General features: G+C 40.3%; 1 protein-coding gene across 6 annotated transcripts in view; it reads left to right on the top strand.

The window, feature by feature from the left end:
* The window catches only part of PLEKHS1 (pleckstrin homology domain containing S1), a 44,231-nt gene extending 23,248 nt beyond the window's left edge, over positions 1 to 20,983 (top strand). For 3 of the 6 annotated variants that reach the window (XR_007245359.1, XR_007245356.1, XR_007245358.1), the window contains 9 exons: positions 1,934 to 2,023; positions 2,571 to 2,684; positions 4,116 to 4,216; positions 6,612 to 6,809; positions 9,433 to 9,537; positions 15,475 to 15,610; positions 17,258 to 17,341; positions 19,285 to 19,464; positions 20,439 to 20,983. Coding sequence is in view for 2 of the 6 variants with exons in the window: in XM_048507110.1 (XP_048363067.1) it covers positions 1,934 to 2,023; positions 2,571 to 2,684; positions 4,116 to 4,216; positions 6,612 to 6,809; positions 9,433 to 9,537; positions 15,475 to 15,610; positions 17,258 to 17,341; positions 20,439 to 20,441 (831 nt within the window). In the remaining 4 variants the exon portion in view is untranslated. The remainder of the gene's footprint in view (positions 1 to 1,933; positions 2,024 to 2,570; positions 2,685 to 4,115; positions 4,217 to 6,611; positions 6,810 to 9,432; positions 9,538 to 15,474; positions 15,611 to 17,257; positions 17,342 to 19,284; positions 19,465 to 20,438) is intronic. The other 3 variants (XR_007245357.1, XM_048507110.1, XM_048507111.1) reach the window with 3 other exon arrangements.
* Positions 20,984 to 21,318: the final 335 nt, after the last annotated feature.

Here is a 21,318-nt window from a genome sequence, read left to right as displayed (position 1 = left end):
TATTTCTAGTGGTAACATATGTTTTACACTAGGAAAGTGATGTTAGAAATGTATTTATTAAGTAAGATCTGATTCCAACAGAACTGATCACCAGAAATTTCCCAATATGACAGTTGTTCTAGTATATGCCTAACTGGTTTTACAATGAAACTAGAAGGGCAGTGAAGAAAAGGAGTTACTCTGCAGTTATGTGCCTGATAAGTACAGAACACCAAAGCAGGCAGCCCATCTTTCCACCCCGTAAAATTTCCTTGTTGCCTTTTCTATGCAATTATTGAATGAATAATTGCAGCACCTGAAGCCAGGATTGCTGAGATTGTAGAGAAGTAATAGTGGGAGAGGTCAAAACTCTGTTCCTATAGCAATAGCCAGATTATTGTCCCACAGGTACAGGGTGGAGGACAGAAAAGTTGAAGGCAGAAGCTTAAGACCATTCTCAGTAGCAAGGAGCAAGTATACATACATCCACATGCAAGAGAAAGAAGATACATTCCTAATGGGGAAAAACCTCAAATAATCTCTCTGTTGTGGAGGAGTTGCCAATTCAGAATCTGAAACACATCAGTGAGGGGTTGCCTTAGAGTCCAGATCAGGACTTCATGACAGTACTCTGGTACAATCAGCACAATCGTGGTCCCCTCCATCCCAGCAGAGGCTGGCTCTATCCAAAACACCCTCACCTGTAAAACAATTTCCAGAGCAAGCACCTTGGTAGCTGCTCTATAGGTCTGTACTCATGCAAGGGAATGGGTTGAAGCATGGTGGGGCTCTGCTCTCCCCCCTAAAAAAAAGCTCACTGTTAGAAAGGTAGTTTGACAAATAAATGAGTTGTCAGCCCATTGCAAAGGAAAAACCTTGGGCTTCCTCTGCCTCTCCCAGACCCCCACACACCAATCCCTCTTGTGCATAACAGTCCACAAGACTGTTTTGTGGCTCTTCCTGTCCCGGCTGGACTTCCACATTACTAGATTGGGTGCAGGAGGCAGCGTTGCCGTTCCCAGCCACTGGCAGAATAACGCGAGAAGGAGATTTGGGGAACAGACCCCTGCTTACCTGTCAGTGCATAGTTGTCCCTTGAGATCCTACCTCCAGAGATGGGGTACCTGCAGAGGTGGGATCCAGCAGGTTCTCACAGGTTCCCGAGAGTAGGTTACTAATTATTTGTGTGTGCCGAAAGGGGGTTACTAATTGGTGATTTTGCCATGTGATTTTTGCCTTAGTTACGCCCCCCTCTGCTCCTCAGCAGTAGCACGCAGAACTTGAAGCTGTCTAGCAGGTGGTGCACCGGCGTGCGTAGCAGCCTGCGCCTGCGTGCATTTGTTTCCCGCCCAAGGACTGGCTCAGCGGCTGTGTCCTTGCCACAGCCCTGCCCAGGAATGCCCCACCCCTGGAATGCCCAGCCACGCCCCCGTCATGCCCCGCCCAGTCCCATTGGCGCTACGCCACTGTTTGAATCCCACCACCATAGGAACCTGTTACTAAAATTTTTGGATCCCACCACTGGGTACCTGTCAGGCTTCAGAATGGGAGAGGTGAGCCATGGAGTGTGAATTTTGGTCTTTGGTCAGAAAATGGCAAGTCAGCGGGTCTTTCCCCACTTACCTTAAGCCCCGCGCAAGTAGCATGGGGTCCCCCGGCACTTCCCACGAGAGGGGCGGCGACAGCTCAGCCGCTGCGACGCTGCCGCTGTCATGCCCCCTCAGCGCGCAGCATCCCTGGCGCTCTTGCAAAGGGCGCCTTTTGATGACCCCGCGCAAAGCACGGGATCGTGGGGACGCCTGGGCGCACGCCAGGGATGCCACGTGCTGAGAGCAGCGCACGGCATAGGGGGGATCATGCTGAGTGGGGAAACGCCCAGCAATTGAATGAATCAGACTGAAAAAGAGCCATGCAGTGACTAATTTATGATTGTTTTGTATTAATTGCGGTTTAGGAAATTTCTGATGACAAAAAAAGACCATATTCAGAACCCTATGAAGAAAGCCCTATTTATGAGTCACTAAGAAAATTGGTACCATGTCAGGTGTGTATAGAAATTGGGTCTGGATAAGATGTTTGGATAATTTGCAACATTAACTGTTTCGCTCTCACATTTAATTTATACCAGCTATTTTGTTTCTAGATTGTGTCCTAAAAACAGTCCACATCTCACTCTGGTCTGTTGTTCATAATAATTATTTTTAAAAAATTATTTTCTTGTGGAGAATGTACTACAAAGAAGTACTGTGTCTGTGCCTAAGTCTCTGCAATGAAAATATGGGCCAAGATAACATCCTCTGTATAATACACTTGGATTCTAACACCTGAACTGTTAGCTATATTAGCTGTTAGCTAAAAATGATGTATGATGAAATTGTATGTAGATAATTAATTTTATAATAGTGTTTTTTCTGTTTTATTTCCTGCTTCTGACTGGCCCATGGGCTGTAATAAAGACTGGCTGACTTGTGGAAAAGGAAAGAACTGCCATGTTTGTTTGTTTAAAAAAAGGGTCTTGGACATTACACATTATGAACTTTTTCAAAGTATATTAAGCACGATGAAATTATATTATGAACACTTTATTATAGAGAGGCCTACCAAGTCATCACTGTGTACCTGAAGAACAGACAAAAGGAAAGCATGAAAAGGAGGAAGAGAGCGAGCAGCCATATTATGATACTCCAAGAAGAATTCTGGCTGAGGTAAGCTACATAGAACCACTTCCCATTCTAGTCTGATTATTGGCTCCATTTAATCAACTCAGTTTGACCAACTCAGTTTAACTCAGTCTACACTTGAAATTGTCAGCTACCTACCAACAGCTACCTAAAAACAACAAAATAATGCAAAACATAAAATGAAATGCCAACACTACTGGAACACTAGTCCAAAACAAACCGTTGCTACTGCACATGGTCTGCTACAAGGGTACTCTAGATACATGGTCCTGTGAATATGTTTTAACTCCTTGAATGATGTCCATGTTCAAAAACTGGATTCTTAGTGGTGCGGGCTCTTATTTTACAGATGGAAGCAAAACAATTGATCCCTAATATTATTATGTGCTTCTCCACACCTAATAATCAAATTCCACAAATTTAAGCAATGATTTATATTCCAGCAATAAAGGTCTTTTACAATCCCTTAGCTCAATTTTTTGTCTTGATTAAGTCACACAACAGCCCTTTGCAGTAATGGAGATGAGGGACAGTGACTTGTTCAAAGCTCCTATGTCCTTCATGACTGGCTAGCTCTTTTATATCTAAGTCCAATAATTAATTCCATTCAGCTTTTACCAGAATTTGTACAGATAATAAAGAGCATTTATGTATAACCAAGGTGACAGGAAGGAAGGAGATTCCTTTGAAATGCGGTGCTGGAAGAGAGTGTTACACATTCCATGGACCGCCAAAGAACAAAGTGGGTTTCAAATCGAGTCAAGCTTGAACTGTCCCAAGAAGCTAAAATGACTAAACTGAGACTGTGGGCGTTTTCCCACTTACCAGTAGCTGCGTGCTACTGTAGGCAAGTAGCGCGGGGTCCCCCAGCACTCACCACTACAGGGGCGGCGACAACGCAGCCACCCCGCCGCTGCCGCGCCCCCTCAGTGCGCGTCATTCCTGGTGCTCTTTCAAACAGTGCCTTTTGGGAAGCCTGGGTGCGCGCCAGAAATTATGCGCACTGAGAGCAGCGTGCGGCATAGGGGGGTTGTGGCAAGTGGGGAAACGCCCTGTCATACTTTGGTCACATAATGAGAAGGTATGAGTCCCTGGAAAATACAATAATACCAGGAAAGCCAACAACTATATAAAAGAAGCTATAGTCCTCAGTTTGCAAGACCTGAGCAAGGCTGTTGTCAATAGGATGATGCGGAGTACATTAATTCATAGGGTCACCACTTTAACACACACAAGAATTTGATAATTGGGAAACAATAAGGGCATTTGATGAATAGAATATTTGCTCTTCTTAGATGTATTTTATTCATTTATTCATTTTATTCATTAATAATTGTATAATTTACAAATGGGCTCAGTAACATGATTGTCCTAGTTTAACAGAACTAGGATATTATATAATATATATATTTGTATGCATCAGTATATATGTTATATTCACTTTTGCTTTCATAGCTGGATCGTGTTATTGCTGAACACAGCAACCCGGTTGAGAATCTGAGTCCAAATGACACAGATTGTAGCCAAAATCGAATGTACATGTCCATGAAGAATGTGTAAGTATCCTAACGTGTTTTGCTCTGACATTATCCTAGAGCACATTTTATTAATTTGTTCTAGGGGTGTATTTAAAAATCACATTAATTTGGGTTCCAGATTTCAGTGGGAAGGACACTGGTTTCCACATTTTCAGTAGAGTCCTTACTAATTTGGTATTCTGTTTTTTTAAAAATTTTGGAAATCAGACCCTTTTTTTATCCCTTCATTAACCGCCCCCCCCCCCAGCAGCAGGTCAGGGAAGGGAGTAAAGGCGGGAGAACACTGGCCTTCTCTATTACTCAAAGTCAATGTCTCTTTTTCCTTTACATGTATGTACTGTGAGAGTTGACTTGGTCTCTGGAATTCAGAGAGCAATCTTCCAAAGAACATAATGGCTCTTTAAAGTTTAAAGGGAGAAGAAACTCTGAGTAACAGTTGCTTGTTGGGGCCAGCTTTCTCATTCTTTCTCTCCAATCCTGCCCCTCCCTGAAATCCTTTAGCAAATGGCAGGTGTTGATTACAATACAATACAATACAATATTTCACTGGTTGCCTGTCTATTTCTGGATTCAGTTCAAAGTATTTACCTAATAGCCCTGAGGGCCAAGCATTTGGAAGGTTTCCTGTTTCCATGAGAGTCTATCCAACAGCAGAAATCTTTTTTTTCTCCTGAGGCCCAGGTTCATGAGCCAGTACATTTTGACATGAGGGTATAATAGTCAAGCCGGATCAATCTGGTAAGGCCAAATAGGATGTGACAGGACTTTCATTTGTTTTTGCTACAACAGGCTAGAATTCTTTATTGTATTGTTTCCCACCACCCATGTGTCTCTCATGGCCACTCATGTCAGAAAGCATGACACATGAACCTGGGCCTCAAGGGGGGAAAAAAGATCCCTACAGTTGGATAGAAGATCAGTACTCATTCATCTATTTGTCATATTTTTTGTCATTCTTGTGCTTCTGGGATCTTCTTCTCAAAGGCATCTCAACATACAATTTTCAGCCAGTCCATGCTGCATTATATTTTCAGCTGCCTTCTATTTATCAAGGCAATCATGTGCTTGCGTATAGCAAATGTAAAATTCAACCACAATTTATTTGATTTATTTATCTGAAATATTTATATGCCCACCTTTCCTCTGAACATCGCAGAATTCAGATGGATAAACAACAAATGTAAAAGTCAAACATTTTGTTTGCTATTACGGCTAGAAAAGGGCAGAGAACAAATGTTAAAATATCTCTTTGCCTTCCGGACTTGTGACTCATTTTGATAATTTGACATTGAGTATAGCATGACATTACTTTTTCTATTGAACTCTTATTCTAAACCAGTAGGGTTGCCAGGTCCTCAATGGTAATCGGTGGAGGATGGTGAGGGAAACTTACCAGTAGTAAACTGGTGTAATTGTATTGTTGAAGGCAGTCACGGCCAGACTCAACTGGTTGTTGTGAGCTTTCTGGGCTGTGTGGCCGTGGTCTGGTAGATCTTATTCCTAATGTTTCACCTGCATCTGTGGCTGGCATCTTCAGAGGTATATCACAGAGAGAAGTGTATTCTTCTCTCTGTGATACACCTCTAAAGATGCCAGCCACAGATGCAGGTGAAACGTTAGATCTACCAGACCATGGCCACACAGCCCGGAAAGCCCACAACAACCAGTTAGGTGTAATTCTCTGTCATCAACAATGTGGTGATATCACTTCCCACATGCACTGGAAGTGACATCATCAAGTCATTGCTGACATTCTAGAATTCGGGCAAAACTCTGCAGTAGCATCCATTTTTACCATAGATTTTGCACAAATACCAGGGGATACCTGCTGTTTTCAGCAACACGATGATGTCACTTCCAGTTCATGCCAAAAGTCATGTCGCTACATTACTGACAACAGAGAACTAAGACTACAGTTACCTCTGGTAAGTTTTCCCTCTGGCTGGTTGAATGGCACCAGCAGGAGGGGCTGCAAAGTGTGGGATTCCTGATCTCAGTGTGGGATTAGAACCCTAAAAGCAAGAGACTGAATTTTATCAGTCAACTCTGTTCTTGTTAGGGTTTTATATATCTTTTGGTGGTGAGAGCAGGGATGTTTCATTTCATGTTCGATTTAACATTCTGAATAGGGCATTGTGTCATATCAGGAAGGTAATCATATGCGCAACATATAAGGATGATCGTGAAATCCTATTAATGGGATTTTACACTTTTACAGTGTACAGAGCATGCAAGCATACTTGCACACAGTGCGTAAAGTACCATAAATATATGGAAAATGGGATGACTTTCTCCCACAGTTATTATCTTCTACCTTCCACACGTTGCTTATACACAAACTTTGACATGTACCAAGATTACTGTTTTAATGAAATGCTACACTTATTTTAATTATTATATAATTATTCTTTAGGGTGATTAAAGGAAAAATCCAGCCTGCGTGTACAAGTGTTGAATTGGAAACCCTTCCCAGAAACCAGGAAAATTATACGGACCTTAATGGGGGCATGGGTATCCAACCACTCAATGAAGGCAACACTAGAGCAAAAGAGCTTCTACCAGAAAATAAAGCAAAACGGTTAACGGTGGTTCAGTTGTCCAAACTTCTCAAGTAAGGCTGTTTTGGCTATGAATAGCTGTCATTTTTTCCCTAACAATAATATCCCTCCACCAAAAATCTAGACCGAAGTCTAGATTAGCAGACAAAAGATACAAATTTCCATTTGAGGAAAAATATGTAAGTTTAAGTGTGGAACGAGCTATATGCCTTTTCCAGATGCCCCAGCAGGTAAGATTCTTCTGACCCACATCAATTTAAAAAGGTGTGTTTTTTTTCTCAGAATTCTTTTAATCCTATGCCAGGAAGTGTGGCAACTTCGACATTTTATTTTATTTATTTAGTACATTTTTATCCTATCATTACTTGTAGACACTCAGGATAGCATACACTCTCCTCTTCTGTTTTGTCCTCAATAAAATCCAGTTCATTACAAAAAAGGAAGAGAGAGAGAGAGGTTAGCATGCAGTCCTATTCGCCTTTACTTCAGCATAGGATTGATTGCAGTCTGAATTGCAGAATTTGACTACAAAACATATTTTTATTTATTTATTTACTTGTAATTCAGTTTATAGGCCACTCTCCCCCTTCAATGGTCATAGGGTGGCTTATAACAGTAGATTTACTATTTAAATTAAACCATCAGTACAACAATATACTATGTTATGGCACCTCAACAATCAGTTCTTCCTACATTAATGATAAAATCACTGAGAGTTACAGAAAACCATCTTAATTTAAATCTATTTGCAGTGTACATATTTGAAAGTGATATGATTGGTCCACTGGTTAATAACAAGAATTTGATGTAAATGCTTTCTTCCCAAATGAATACCAAGAAATAATATTTAATTTTTATTTAACATTTAACTCATCCACCCCTCACCACACACACACCTGTGACAATACTAGATGCACTAAAGATTTTGTTAGACAATGTTCCATTGGTCCAGATACTTTGTATAGATACATAAACAATTAAGTGATAATTTCTATTCCTATAGTATTATGACTTTGTAAGGAAAGAAGCCGATTTCATGAGTGATTGACCAACATTTTTTGAAGTTGAAAGTATCACTTTCTTCAAGACAGTTTGACCTTAAGAGATATACAAGGATCACTTTTCTCCATATGAATCTATTCATAGCTCTATACCAGGTTCTCTTGCAGTAGGTGGTTACTCAGGACATTTTCAACACCAGTACCAAAATTCTAGAACTCATCTCTTAGGAACCTGATCTTTGGAATTTGCTCTAGCTCATATCTAGCTCATTGCTTTTTGAGACCAAGCAAAGGCCGTTCTTTTTCAAAAGTGTTTCATCCCTAATAGTAGAGATTGTTTTGTTAAAGTGGGCCTGATATTTTAGCTGCTCATTTAATATAGTCATTATTTTTTGTTTTGCTTTGATGATTTGATTTAATTTGTATTATGAAATTTCTAACAATTTATAATTTGCCTTCTGGAATGCCAGGGCAGAATGAAAATGTGAAACGCAAATATGTTTTGTTTTGTTTTTAAGAAAAGAAGGAATAAAGTCAACCAAGATTTCACAGTATTGGCTAGGGTTGCCAGTTCTGGGTTGAAAAATGCCTTGATATTTTGGGAGGTGGAGCCTGGAAAGGGAAGGGGATGACTTTGGGGAGGGGGTGACTTTAGCAAGGCATAATGCCATATTATATTCACTTTCAAAGCAGCCATTTTCTTCAGGAGAACTGATATTTGTAGTCTGGAAATTCAGGGACATCTCCAGGCCTCACCTGGAGGTTGCCAACCTTAATAGCGACTAAAGTTGTTAATTCCAGGTTGGAAAATACTTGTCGATTTTGAGGGCAAAGCCTGGGGGGCAAGGTTTGGGAAGGAAGGGACTTAAATGGGGTTTAGTATCATAGAATTCATCTTCCAAAGCATCCCCTTTTTCCAGATAGTGATCTAATCTTTTGCTTGGAGATTAGTTGTAATACTAGGAGATTCCAGCCACCAAATACAGTTGAAAACCATTTGTTTGGTACGTTATAGATCTTTTCAGGCCCGTTCCTCAGAGGTGCTGCCACTTTAAAAAGGTGTGATTGATAAGGAAAAGGCCAAGACCCCGCTTCAGTTTCGTTAGCTAATATATTTCCCATATAGGGTGCTTGATTCTTTGTGAGTTACTTCTAATATAATTTGTGTGATTAACATATATCTTCCTTATGGCTTAATACATTGTAAGCTAATATCCCTATCATGATTAATGTAGGAAACAGAATAAATAAATCATGTCAACTGTAAGTTATAAGAATGAGGTTGGGAAGAACAGAGTTCAAAGTTTTCTGCTAAGTAGACTACAGAGCCATACTTTATCTACACATTGCCAACCTTCAGAGGGGTCTGGAGATCTGCCAAAACTGTAACTGTTCTCCAGTTCCGCTGGAGAAAATTGCTCCTCTTGAGGTTAAATCCCCTGCTGAGGTCCATCTAGTTCCCAAACCCTCCCCTCTCCAGGCTCTACCTCCAAAATCTCCAGGAATTTCAGAAGCTGTAGTTGGCAACCCTATCTGCAACAAAGTAAGCCACTGTTTTTTTTCCTGTTTTTCCCACTTTGGGATATCAGTGCTAGTTGAACTAGTCTACAGTGGCAGGTCTACTGTGCTTCATTACTCTGACATTTGGGGTTTCATCTAATGTGTTTGTCTCTAGCAGTAAAATCATAGATGATAGCCAACTGGAAGTGGTGGACATTCACCTTCCTCAAAACGAAGCCATCAACTGCCTGTCATTTACTGAAGCAATTGGACGTATATGGTAAAGCCTCCACTTTTATGTTGATTTGTATGCCCCCAGTTTTGAAAAACTGTCAGCTGAAGTAGTTTGGGTCTATTAATTACTTCACATTTAATGGATTCACTGACAAAAACAAACTGTTATGTATTCTTATCAAAAGATAACGTTTGGAGATAAAATTTATTTTGTCTTACATAAACACAAACAAAATGCATGGATTAATTGCCAGAACGAAGAAATGAACAGGTTGTTTATGACAGTGCCATAACGATGAATATAGCTCACATTAAAATTTTTCCCAATTAATTTGCCTAAACCTTCACTTCTAATTACTATGATTTTCAGAGCTGGTCTGCCCCCATGACACCTTCCCAAGTAGGCAAGCCCCGCTCCCACTCCCTGCAGGTCGGCTCCTGCCCTCCCTGGCCTCCCTACTGGCTGCAGTAAATGGGGCGGGGAAGATGGGGGGCATGGGGAGCTGGGAAGGAGGGGCTGGGTCCCCTTGCTAGCCCCTCCCACCTTCCCATCACATTCTGATTTGTAAGAATTTGTGATTGTTGTATTGGGCTGAGTTTTTCAAAATTATGACTTAGATCTCCTTAGGATTTCCATGGGCTCATCACTTCTGTTTGCAGAGCACCATTTTCATGCCTTCTCTTTTCTTGTGGAACTGTAAAATGTCCTCGGCAATCTTGTTCCAAAGCACAGCCTGTCAAATGTCTTCGTATGTCCACAGGAACAGGCCTTCAGGAAGCATTTTGAGATTTATCAGGATGGGAGAGGGAAAAATCACCTCCACAAATGGAACTACTTAAGCCTTTGGAAATGCTAGTTGGGATAAAAGCCAATGCTTTATAGAACATTGTAACCAGTTTGAATTTGCGTTATAGAAAATCAGGTTTTTAAATGCCATCAGACAGACAGACAGACAGACAGACAGACAGACAGCATCCCAACTCTGAAATGCTTTTTCCAAAGACAGTTAGGGCCCCGCTTTGTATGCCTTTTAAAAATATTTAAAAGCTTTGTTAACACTAACACTAAAATCAGATGTATATTTTAATGTGTTATTATTAATAGCTTCTAGGGAAAGAAATTATATTTTGTAATACGCAAATACATGTTAATTGAACAAATTCTCACAATAACTGAAATGATGATTTGGTATATAATATCACATATATTCCCTTCCTTTGGTCTTATTGTGTGGTGGCTTCCTAGAATGTGGTGGCCGGGAGACACAGCCATGAACTGTCTACCAGAGAACAAAAAAAATTTTCTGTTTAAACACACCAAGGAGCAGTGGTTAGCAGCTAAGGCAATATCTTAGATCTTGAAGACACTATTTCAATATTAGAATAGCAAAGAATAAGGGGAGGGGAGTTGAACCCAGTTAGCACACATATTCTTTCAGCATTCATTATTCTCATGCTAATAATAGCCATTGAAATTCAAGATGTGTAAAAACTTGGAGTCTCTGTAGACCACAAGATGTCACACTTTCTCTTCCATAGTTTGTGCTGTATGCTTTAAAAAAACCCAGTGGGGTTAGCTTAAAGAGGTTACAATTTAGTTGTCAGTTCTATTTTTTGTACTTCCTATATTCACACAACACCAAAATTATAAACAACATGTATATAAACAATATATAAAATTTTGATTTTTAGTCTGCCTAAATCTAACTAGAGAGCTTTATCAGTAGTAATATCATCTGCAATCAAACTGTGCAGTAAGTACAATCATATTACATCCTGTTTTAGCAGAAGTTTATCATGTCTTTCCCCCTGCCATTACAACTGTGCATATTTACCTTTCTCACCAGTTCCTGGAAGTCACAGGCATTGCAGTATTCATTTTATACTGTTGCCCATTTTATATTTTATATATATGCATATGTCTGTGCTTGTATGCCAGCATGTTAGCAACCAGGTCTAGTGTTCAAATGCTCATAGAACATGGAAATCTATATTACTATGTAACTGAGCAGTGTGTTCCCAACAATGAACCAGAAAAGTGAAGGACTCTGGGAGATGTACTCCAGAGAGTGCCATTTCTCATATACAGAAATATTGATGAGACTACAACTCCCAAACTCCTCACTCAGTTGGTAACACTCCTTAAAGATCTGGACTCCTCTCAGAGCTGTCCTATTATTTGCCTAAGCCAAATCTCAAGTAAGTCAGCAGCAATCCTGGCGCCAGGGGCCAGGATGAACAGGCCATCCTGCACCAGCTGCTTGGGGGGAGGGGGAAGACCTCACTGCAACCAGAATGGCTCCAGCTGAGGCAGTGAGAGTGAGTCTGCAGGGGAAGAGGCCTCACTATGCCCAACCAGAGCACTCCAGGCTAGCTACCAAAAATTGGAGGGTGGGGGGATAAAAAGAATGAGTGCTGAGGAGAGGCAGAAAGAGAGAGCTAGGGTAGGTGACAAGAAAGAACGAAAGCTGGGATAGAGTGGCAGAAACATTAGAGAATAGAGAGTTGGGTAGGAAGAGAGAAGGAGAAAGCTGGAATAAGTGGGCAAAGAGAGCTGGGAGGGCAGAAAGAGAGAGGGGGTAGTGGGTCAGAAAGTTAAAAATACAGCTGGGGTACTGGGGCAAAAAGAAAGAGATGGGGTAGGGGACCAGAAAGAGTGTTGGGGTGGCAGGGCAAAAATAGAGAAGATTAAGAGAAGGTCTGGCAGGATGGTCATTGAAAGGGAGAAAATAAGGGGGAGAACAGAAAAAAGGTGGGAGTAATATTCTCTCGAGTCCCCACTTATGGGTTCCCACTTTTTTTAACACAACAGGCTCCCCATCTTCACAGGCACCCTGCTGCCAGGATCCAGCTTTGCAAACAGGTAGGTGCCTATGGAGATGGGGTGAACTCTCCGCATTTTCACAGGCACCCTGGTGGTCCCCCTTGGCAAAGCTAGGAAGTTTGAGTGGGCTGCAATTTCAGGGTTTGTGCTGGACACCATTTCCTGTAGATATGCCCTGTCTGCATCTCTTGCTGTTGGAGGATTAGTTTTCTAGAGCCAGAGGTGTATCGGGGGGAAATGGCACCCGGAGACAACTCCTTCTCTGGGCAACGCCACATGCCCCCTTGTGCTTGGAGCAGGGCTCAGGAGCATGGCCCTACCCCGAGTCCCACCCCCAGCCTCCGTCCTGGCTGGCTTTTGGTAACCAAAGCTTTTGAAAGTATGGAGGCCAGGGGGTTGGGGTTGGGGCCACACCCCTGAGTCCTGTCCCTGGCCTCCGGCGTTCAAAAGCCAGCCGGCAGGGAGGTGGGGGCGGGACTTGCTGGCATGCCGCTGGGCATCCAGTGCCCCCCCATGTGACCAAAAGGCCTGTGCCTGGGGACATGGGTACGCCCCTGTCTAGAGCTCATTGTCTTTTTCTCACAACAAGCTTTATTGCTAGTCAACCTATGATTTAGTAATTTGGAGATCAGAAAATAATGCTGTTTAACAGATTATTTCATATCATCTGAATTATAATATGTTTCAAAGTGTACTGTTATGGAGGAGTTATACAGACGAGGAAGAGCACTGATTTCCATACTGCTTGTCAGTGCTGCAAAACATCTAGGGAAATATCATTATTAAGCCTAAGAGGCCTGAAGATATCCATTTTTCCCATATGTTTTGCAGAGTTGACAGATGATATGGAAGTCAGTGTTCACCAGAAAATACCAGTATCAATGATTGAGGAAAGTAGGGGAGGGTCAAAAGGACAAGCCACATGGAGACAAACTCTGTCTAAAACTTATCTCCTGCTGTGCTTTCCCTTGTGCGCACTCTACTCCTCAATTGCAAGACTCTTTTGATGTACTTCACTTGTCTGCTTTGCAGTACATGTAAGAAGTAACTTTCTCAGGCCCTGTCAGTGACAGAATGATTTTGACAGCTCACAGATAGGATGTCTTCTATCACAGAATAAACTATGTAATACATTTATTATAATGCTGGAAAGTAAAAGGGGAGCATAGGACAAAAGCAGTAAAGTTTCCTTAATAGAAAAAGGATGTAGTAATCAATAGCCTACTAGACCAATCTAACAATGGAACAAAGGTTTAAAAGATCGTACAATCACCAACATCTGAATTTTGTTTAATAAGAGCTTATTTATATAGGTTTTGCCTCTGGGTACACAATTAGACTATCCCAGGGTTCTCAATTTTTCCAGAGCTGCGACCCAGCTTTAGTCTCTTAGATGTAGCATGAAGCCCACTGAGCTAGAACTACTTGATATCACAGTCAAATGACTGGAAGAAGAACAACCAGAGGTTTGACCGTACCACTTTCAAGACAAAGACTATGGACAACAAAGAACAGAGAGACAGACGGACGGACAGACGCTACCAGAGCTAGAATGTCATAATAAAATAACACCAATGCCAGTCATAGTAGAACTACTAGCTAAGTGGAAGTTTTGAGCGGAACATCAAGAAATTACAATTATTTGCCGTAGACTCAGAATTTTGTTCCACCTGGTTTTCAGGATTTGGATAAAGCCAGAAGTTTGGTCACCTGATGCGCCTTAAGTAAGCACCTGAGTGTACTCCCTAAGAATTATGGTGCAAATCTTTCATAGTCAATCATCAGTACTTGTAGTGGTAGAATTTATAATTTACAGATATTCCCTTACATTCAACAACTAGTAGGGAACTACTATTAGGGAACCAGTAGCTTGAGAACTTGTTCTAAGATCACAGAATCTTAGGCTCATTCCGCACATGCAGAATAATGCACTTTCAAACTGTTTTCAGTGCTCTTTGAAGCTGTGCGGAATAGCAAAATCCACTTTCAAACAGTTGTGAAAGTGGTTTGAAAGCGCATTATTTTGGTGTACAGAAGGGGCCTTAGTTCTAGAACAAAGGTTAGAGACTTCGATCCAAGATGTTTTGCTTGCTTTTCATACAAAAGTTATTTTAAACCATACTAGTAGTCTTTCTCTGTGGATCTAGAAATATAACAGTAATATAAAAAATAAAATCTTGGGGTTACCATAACTTTGAACTTTATATATGTTATTTGTTACTGAAGATAAGATATGGGATTCTGTAGTGGACTGTATTTGTGCCCCTAAAAATTACAGACTTATTTTAGTATATTCTCATTCACCTCCTTGCAGCATTTTTAATTTATTGCTTTATATGGATTAATGGATTGCCCTTATCAAATACCCAACCTGGCCTTTGGGGTAGTAGCAACACCAGGTTGTGGGCTGTGAACTCCAGACAAAATACTGTATTTTTATAATTTTATTAAAGAAAGGTTGTAAAACAAATGTTTAAAAATAAAACAGTGATGCGCAATTCAGATGCACAGTAAGTCTACTTGCTATAAAGAAATACTTGTGAGCAAAAGAGATAAGGAGTCATCAGAACATGTGCAAAGTTCTTAAAATATCCTCAAGGAGAATAGAGGGAAAAGCTTAGACAAAGATGGCTAATTACACTGATGCAACTAATTTATGGTCCAAGCTGGTTACAACAAGTGATCATTAATTGACCAATGGGGTTATACCTTGATCAGAATGTTCTCAGTGATGAGCACACATCTACCTTCTCCCTCTTAAAATGAAACTTATCCAATTATCCTTCTAACAAACCAGTTATAGCTGGCCTAAACTAATGAAAATGATTTCAAACCCTCTAACAAGAATGATGACCTTGGAGGAGAACACGCACATCTCTAACTACTGAATTTGAATTTTGTGAGCTCATGAGAGAGAAAAAGGATTTTTTAAAATTAGACCTTCTAGTGAATTCAGCAAACAAAATGGATTCTCCCTTGACATCCTCTTACACTGATTACATTGATTACTTCTTACATTCATCCCAACCATCCAGCAATGTTGATCGCCAAGGTGTCAGATGATGTGTGATTATATCTCTAGACAAGAAGCCATCACAAATCGATTTTCTGAAACTGAAACTAATCAATTTGTGTTCTTTGTTTTTCCTTCGACAACAGTGTTTCCCAATGGAAAGGTCCACATCACTTAAATTGTATATTTCATCACGGGGATCACATAACGGCTGTGAATGACTTATATGTGACAAGTACAGATGAGGTTTTGTTATTCATAAAAAGAGCCACAAGAAAGGAGGTAACTAAGACCCACTAATGTAATTACTTAGTAGAAGCGCAGCATCAAGTGATGAATTAGGCTGCAGTCCAAAGAACACTTACCTGGGAGTAAACCTAATGAATAAAATGGAATTTATTTCCGCGGTACACCTCCTTAGGACTGCTCACCTAGTTCCCAATTAGAGTAACAAGCAATAACAGATTTCCCTAGCCCCTAGTTTGAGCATGCATTCACTTGGGCTAAGATAGGATGTCTGTTTTAGTTATGACTTCCTTATCCCATGGAGGCTGGAAAAAAACCATGACTCTCAAATAATATTCATAAATGATTGTTTAGGGAGAAGATCGATCACAGAATTCTAACAAATAATGCATCTTCTAAGAGGGGATATAAAGGTTAATTTGTGCAAACACATAAATCTCCTGAAGCAAAAGGAAAGCATGGCTTGTTCCATTGACAGGAAGAGAGAAAGGCATTTAGAGATGATCTACCCAAACAAGGAAAATGCAAGCTAAGAAATTAAAGAGGCCCAGGAGACAGTGAATCTAAGAGGCATGATATGAAAAAAAAACAGGCTGGTTGATGGAAGGGTAGCAAAGTACACAGTGGCGAAGAAATAGGAGAATAGGAGCACAGGGTGAGATATACTGAGATAAAAGGAAATTGAAAGTTCAATTACAGCAGTCTATCATTCTGTGCCACGTGATGTTATCAAATGCCGCCTAGAAACTCCCTACTGGGTATTTAATTCACCAGCACATGTGGATTCATGCATGGGGATTAAGTCCCAACAGGAAACTCCAGGTGCACCTCTGATTAAAAGTATTTGAGTATAAGGAGCAGACTATGGTAGCATGCCTAAGAGCCCCACGTTGGGCATAGGGGCAGAGGTTATGATCTCTTGTCAGGAGACAGAATTTTGTCTTTTTATTTTAAATAACTGGCAGTATATTTTCCTACTGATAGCAGCACCAGACCTCTTATTCTCTTGGCAATTTCCATTGAGGTAGTTGAGGTGATTGAATGCTGTTACCTTAGTAGCAATTCAATCTGGTTCAGCAATTCAATCTGGTTCAGTGGTGAAGTCACTGCAAGCTCCACAGCACTGCCCAAGGAGTTCTTCGTTCCCCAGCCGGATTCTCATGTCATTCAGATTAACTAAACTGTCTGGTAACAGAATTCACCACTGCATCAATTGTGACTTGAGGCATTCCAACTGGAGGAAGGGCTTTTTTGCTCACACAAAGATGGGGGGCGGGGGAAAGAATTTTCACTGGTTCTCCATTTTCACTGCAATCCACATGGCACTTCCATAATCTTCAGGAATGGTATCTGTGACTGCATACATATAAAGTTATCTGACACTGATTCAACAATATTATCTAATGCTACTCTGAAAGATAAAAACTCTCCAGGATCTCAAGCAAAGAATATCAGTTCCCAACACCTGCTGAGATGCTTTATCTTGTCTTTCACAAGTGGAGATACCAGGGATTGAACCTGGAATCTTCTTGGAAAACTGCGCTTCGTCAAAGATTTCTTCCCCAAGTATATGCATAATTCTTGGAATCTAAGCTATTCTTCTCAACATTGAAAAGATGCAAGCTGTTGAGCTATTTAAAAAATCTATAATGATTTCTTCTTTTCCTCTTCCTATTTCTAAAGGTTAAACTAACTGTATGTCGGCTCCCAGATTCAGAAATTTTCCACACTGAAGGATGTATGTGTAAAAAAAAAGAACAAGGCAAGGTAAATGCAACCTGCCCTATTCTTGTGTGCCTTCATAAATAGTAAACACAGATGTAGATATATACATATTAATTCAATGGAACTAATAGCCTTAAATCTAGTTTCACTGGTTTGTTAATCTTGACTTCTAGGACTAGATTCAATTTATTCCAGGACTAATGTGTTGTATGATTCATATTTTATGACCACTATCAGGACTATAATAGAATGAACATTTCAGATTCTTCCCAAGATAAAACTGCACATTATAGCTAAGAGTTCAACTGCACACTACAAAGCTCTAGAGCTTTCTGAGGAAGAATGCAGGAACCTTACATCACACATGCAATGGAAATTTTATGCCTTGCAGACATTTGCCAGGCAAGCAACTACAGTAGGCAGAGAGAAATGGCTTATGCCTCACTCACCTGCTGTTTTTGTATTCTCAAAAAGCCCCAAGGAGTCATTAACACCTCCGTTGTGGAACTTACATGCAGTGTATAAGGCCATTTCTCCCAGTTTAGTGTAGCCAGAAACAGAAAAGTGTTTGTGTTTGTGTGAGAGACAGGGAGAGAGAACTCCCGTTGCCAAGTCCTTATGTTGTTCCCTGATGAACATGAGACTTCCAAACCTGTGTTTTCCTACCAGGACCAAATTATACATCAGACTTGTGTCAATGGAATTTTCAATGAGTTACAAAGAACCATTGACATGGATTGAGGTCATGAATTAGGATTTAACTATTCCTTTCTGTATTGTCCTAGTCTTATATAAAAAGGTCTCCTGACTGCTTTTACTCCTTTTTGACAAAAATGTAAATGCAGCAGAACATTTCAGGAGGAAATGGGGGGAGGGTGAATTTAATCCTTTCCTTGCCTAACTCTTCCTTGCCTAATTCTCAGGCTTTTGAGGCTATTTTTCCTAGCTGGATGGGCACTAAAACAGTCTGATTAAACTGCAGTTGGGTTTTGCAGGAAGGAATCAATGTGCAAGGGAAATGTTACACCTCATGGCAATTCACCCTTACACACCTGAATTAACATTATAACACAGCTCTGAGAACATCTGGTGAAATAATGAATAGTTCCACCCAGTGGTGAGATTCAGCAGTTTCGCACCACTTCGGCAGAACCGGTTGTTAAAATGGTGCTTGTTAACAACCAGTTGTTAAATTATTTGAATCCCACCACCGGAACCGGATGTTAAATTATTTGAATCCTACCAGTGGTTCCACCCCAGTCCCAGGCACTCATGCAATTTCCCAGAGCACCATGTATTAGACTGTAACATAGCATGCAGACTTTGTCATGATTTTATCCTTCAAGAGGATTTCAGTGAAAGCGTCCTTTTTAGCTCTGGAGAAAAAAAATGAAGGGATGAAAAGTTAAATCCTGTTTTCATAACATCATGACCCCAATCAAAGTTTGGCACAATGCCTGGCTTTGCTACATAATTTTCACTGGTAGAGCTAAGTCTCCTATTTTGGAGCTGTGGGTCTCACCAGTCTTGCTTACAAGACTCATAATCAGAAGTAGTGGTTGGAAGTGTGCCATTAAACTTGGCTGTGAGTTGGATCACATGTTGCTTTCAGTAACTATACCAATGCATTCAGCAAGCAGCAACAGCCTTCAGCAGAGGAGACACCATGAGCAGAATTCTATAGGCTAGTCACCTAGTCTTAACCTTCCTCCCTTGGGAGCCTCTGTGTCTTGATTATCAGAGCTCAGAAGGATGTCCTCCTTGGCAGAGCTGTACTCAACACTTGTTCCCTGACTGCACCAATGTCCACCACTATGTAGAAATTGGTAATGTGTTTGAGTATAAGTGGTTTAAATATAAGTGACCAAAAAGAAAACAAAGGTTGCTTATCTATAGCTAATGTTATTTGGCCATATGTTTCAGTATAAAACCCAACCTCCTTCCTCACAGCAGATCCTCTTAACTTGCTGTGGTATTATTTTTAGAAGAACTGAGTGGAAAGCTGTATCTCCTCCTCATTCTGCATGCACAATGCCACATCTGCTCAAAATGGAGGAAGATACCACACTTAAAAAGCTAATTCTAGAATGTTCTAAACCGAGGCTCTGTGCAGTAGGAGCCCATTGTGGCTGCACAGAGGATCCCTCAAAGAACATAAGTTACAGGTAAGCAACCTGGTTTTTTTCTATTCCCTGTGCCATTTATTTCCATTTTGGGATTCTTGGAATAGGTTGAAGTGGAATATGTTGTGAATTAAGAAAGAACACAGGTAAAAATCCTACTGGGCCGTAACCTTTAAAAAAGTCAGCATATGATAATCCATGGGATATGTTTTGACAACTAGCAAGAATATTAACAGCTAGCAGCAATCAAAATGACCTCAAACTGATATGACAGTTTTAGATATGAAGTATAAGAATGTTGGGGAAATTAACATGGTCTGTGAGGAGTATGCTGTAGAGTTTGGGAGAACACAGGTAAAACTACTACTGTGCCCTAACCTTTAAAAAAGCCAGCATATGATAATTCATGGGATGTGTTTTAACAGCTAGTGGGAATATCCACAGATAATGGCAATAAAAATGTCTCAGACTGATATGACATTTTAGATATAAAGTATAATAATAGTGGAGAAATCAATGGGGATTGAAGATACCTGCCAAAATCTTTCTGAAAATGGACAAAATAATATTGGTTGAGTATTTATTCATTTATTTATTAGATTTATACCCCACTCTATCCCTGGAGGGCTCAGTGCAGGTTACAACACAACTTAAAAACATTCAATAAACTTTAAAATAAAAATACCAATATAAATAATTAAAGCCAATTAACAAAATATTAAAACAATGCTAGACAGATATGTATGCGGTATGTAGGAAATCGTACCACACGCACCTGAATTTCCCCTGAGAGCATTCTATGAATTTCTAGTAAGATCTAACAGATTCTGTAATCCAATCTGAAAATCAAGATCCAAAAAAATTGAGTTGAATTGAACTGAACAAGACCCTAGACAAATACAAACGAGGCAGAAGTGGCATAAATGACAGAACAGATGACAGCAGAAGAATTGACAATGACATCTGCAACATACCATTTCAATCTTATCTGATTTCATTCTTCTTTTTTGTCTTAGTGAGAAAAACAGACCATTTTGCAAGACATATCTTCCTCTGTTACATCAGTCTTCAGTTGTAGCTCTAAAAAAAATGGAACTTTTCGGGACTGGCACAAAACTTGTTAACTTCCAAAGGCAACTGAATGCAGTACAGCTTTCTGCCACTATCTTGGAATGCATTATCAAGATGTGCTGGAAGAATTCACATGTGTTTGTAATATCTTCGTATTCTGCAATGCTCAAGGAATAAAGGCAGGTTATCTGGTTCTTCATCCAACCCATATAACTGAGATATCACAATAGCACAAAAATTAACAAAGGAAGCCTGTGACCATCTTGCAGTCTTATTTTTTCTTCGAGCGAGTGAACTGCCTTACCTTTCTCTCCTTATTTATAAAGGAAATGTAGGCATGTCTTGCACATTTATGAAGCAAACTCTTGTATTCAGTAAGCAGCTGGTGGTGTTTGGAAGTCTAGCAGGCTGGATTCCATGCTTCACAGTTTTACGCCAAGATCATGAATATTATATTAAATATTTAATTAAATGAATACGTCACAATGAACACTAGAGGTTTATAGCCTGTTGTTTGGACATCCGAAAAATACTCCAAATATTATTTCAAAAAATTCTGAAAAAAATCCAAATATTATATTGTAGAAGGATTGTTTTGTGTTTTCTGTATTTAACCACATTTTTTGCCGTCAAGTCACATATTTTGCCGTCAAGTCACAGCCAACCTATGGAGCTCCTGTAGGGTTTTCAAGGGAAGAGATGTTCAGAAAACATTTGCTCATGGGCTTAGTTTAATAAGTGGCACTCGGGACATACCCTTAGCACCACTCCTCCTCCATGCACAGCTGCACCCCAGCCCAAACTCCTCACCCAGAAAATTCAAGG

This window comes from Sphaerodactylus townsendi, linkage group LG08, assembly GCF_021028975.2.
Source record: "Sphaerodactylus townsendi isolate TG3544 linkage group LG08, MPM_Stown_v2.3, whole genome shotgun sequence".
Lineage (NCBI taxonomy): Eukaryota > Metazoa > Chordata > Lepidosauria > Squamata > Sphaerodactylidae > Sphaerodactylus > Sphaerodactylus townsendi.
This window is presented reverse-complemented; position numbering and strand designations above follow the sequence as displayed.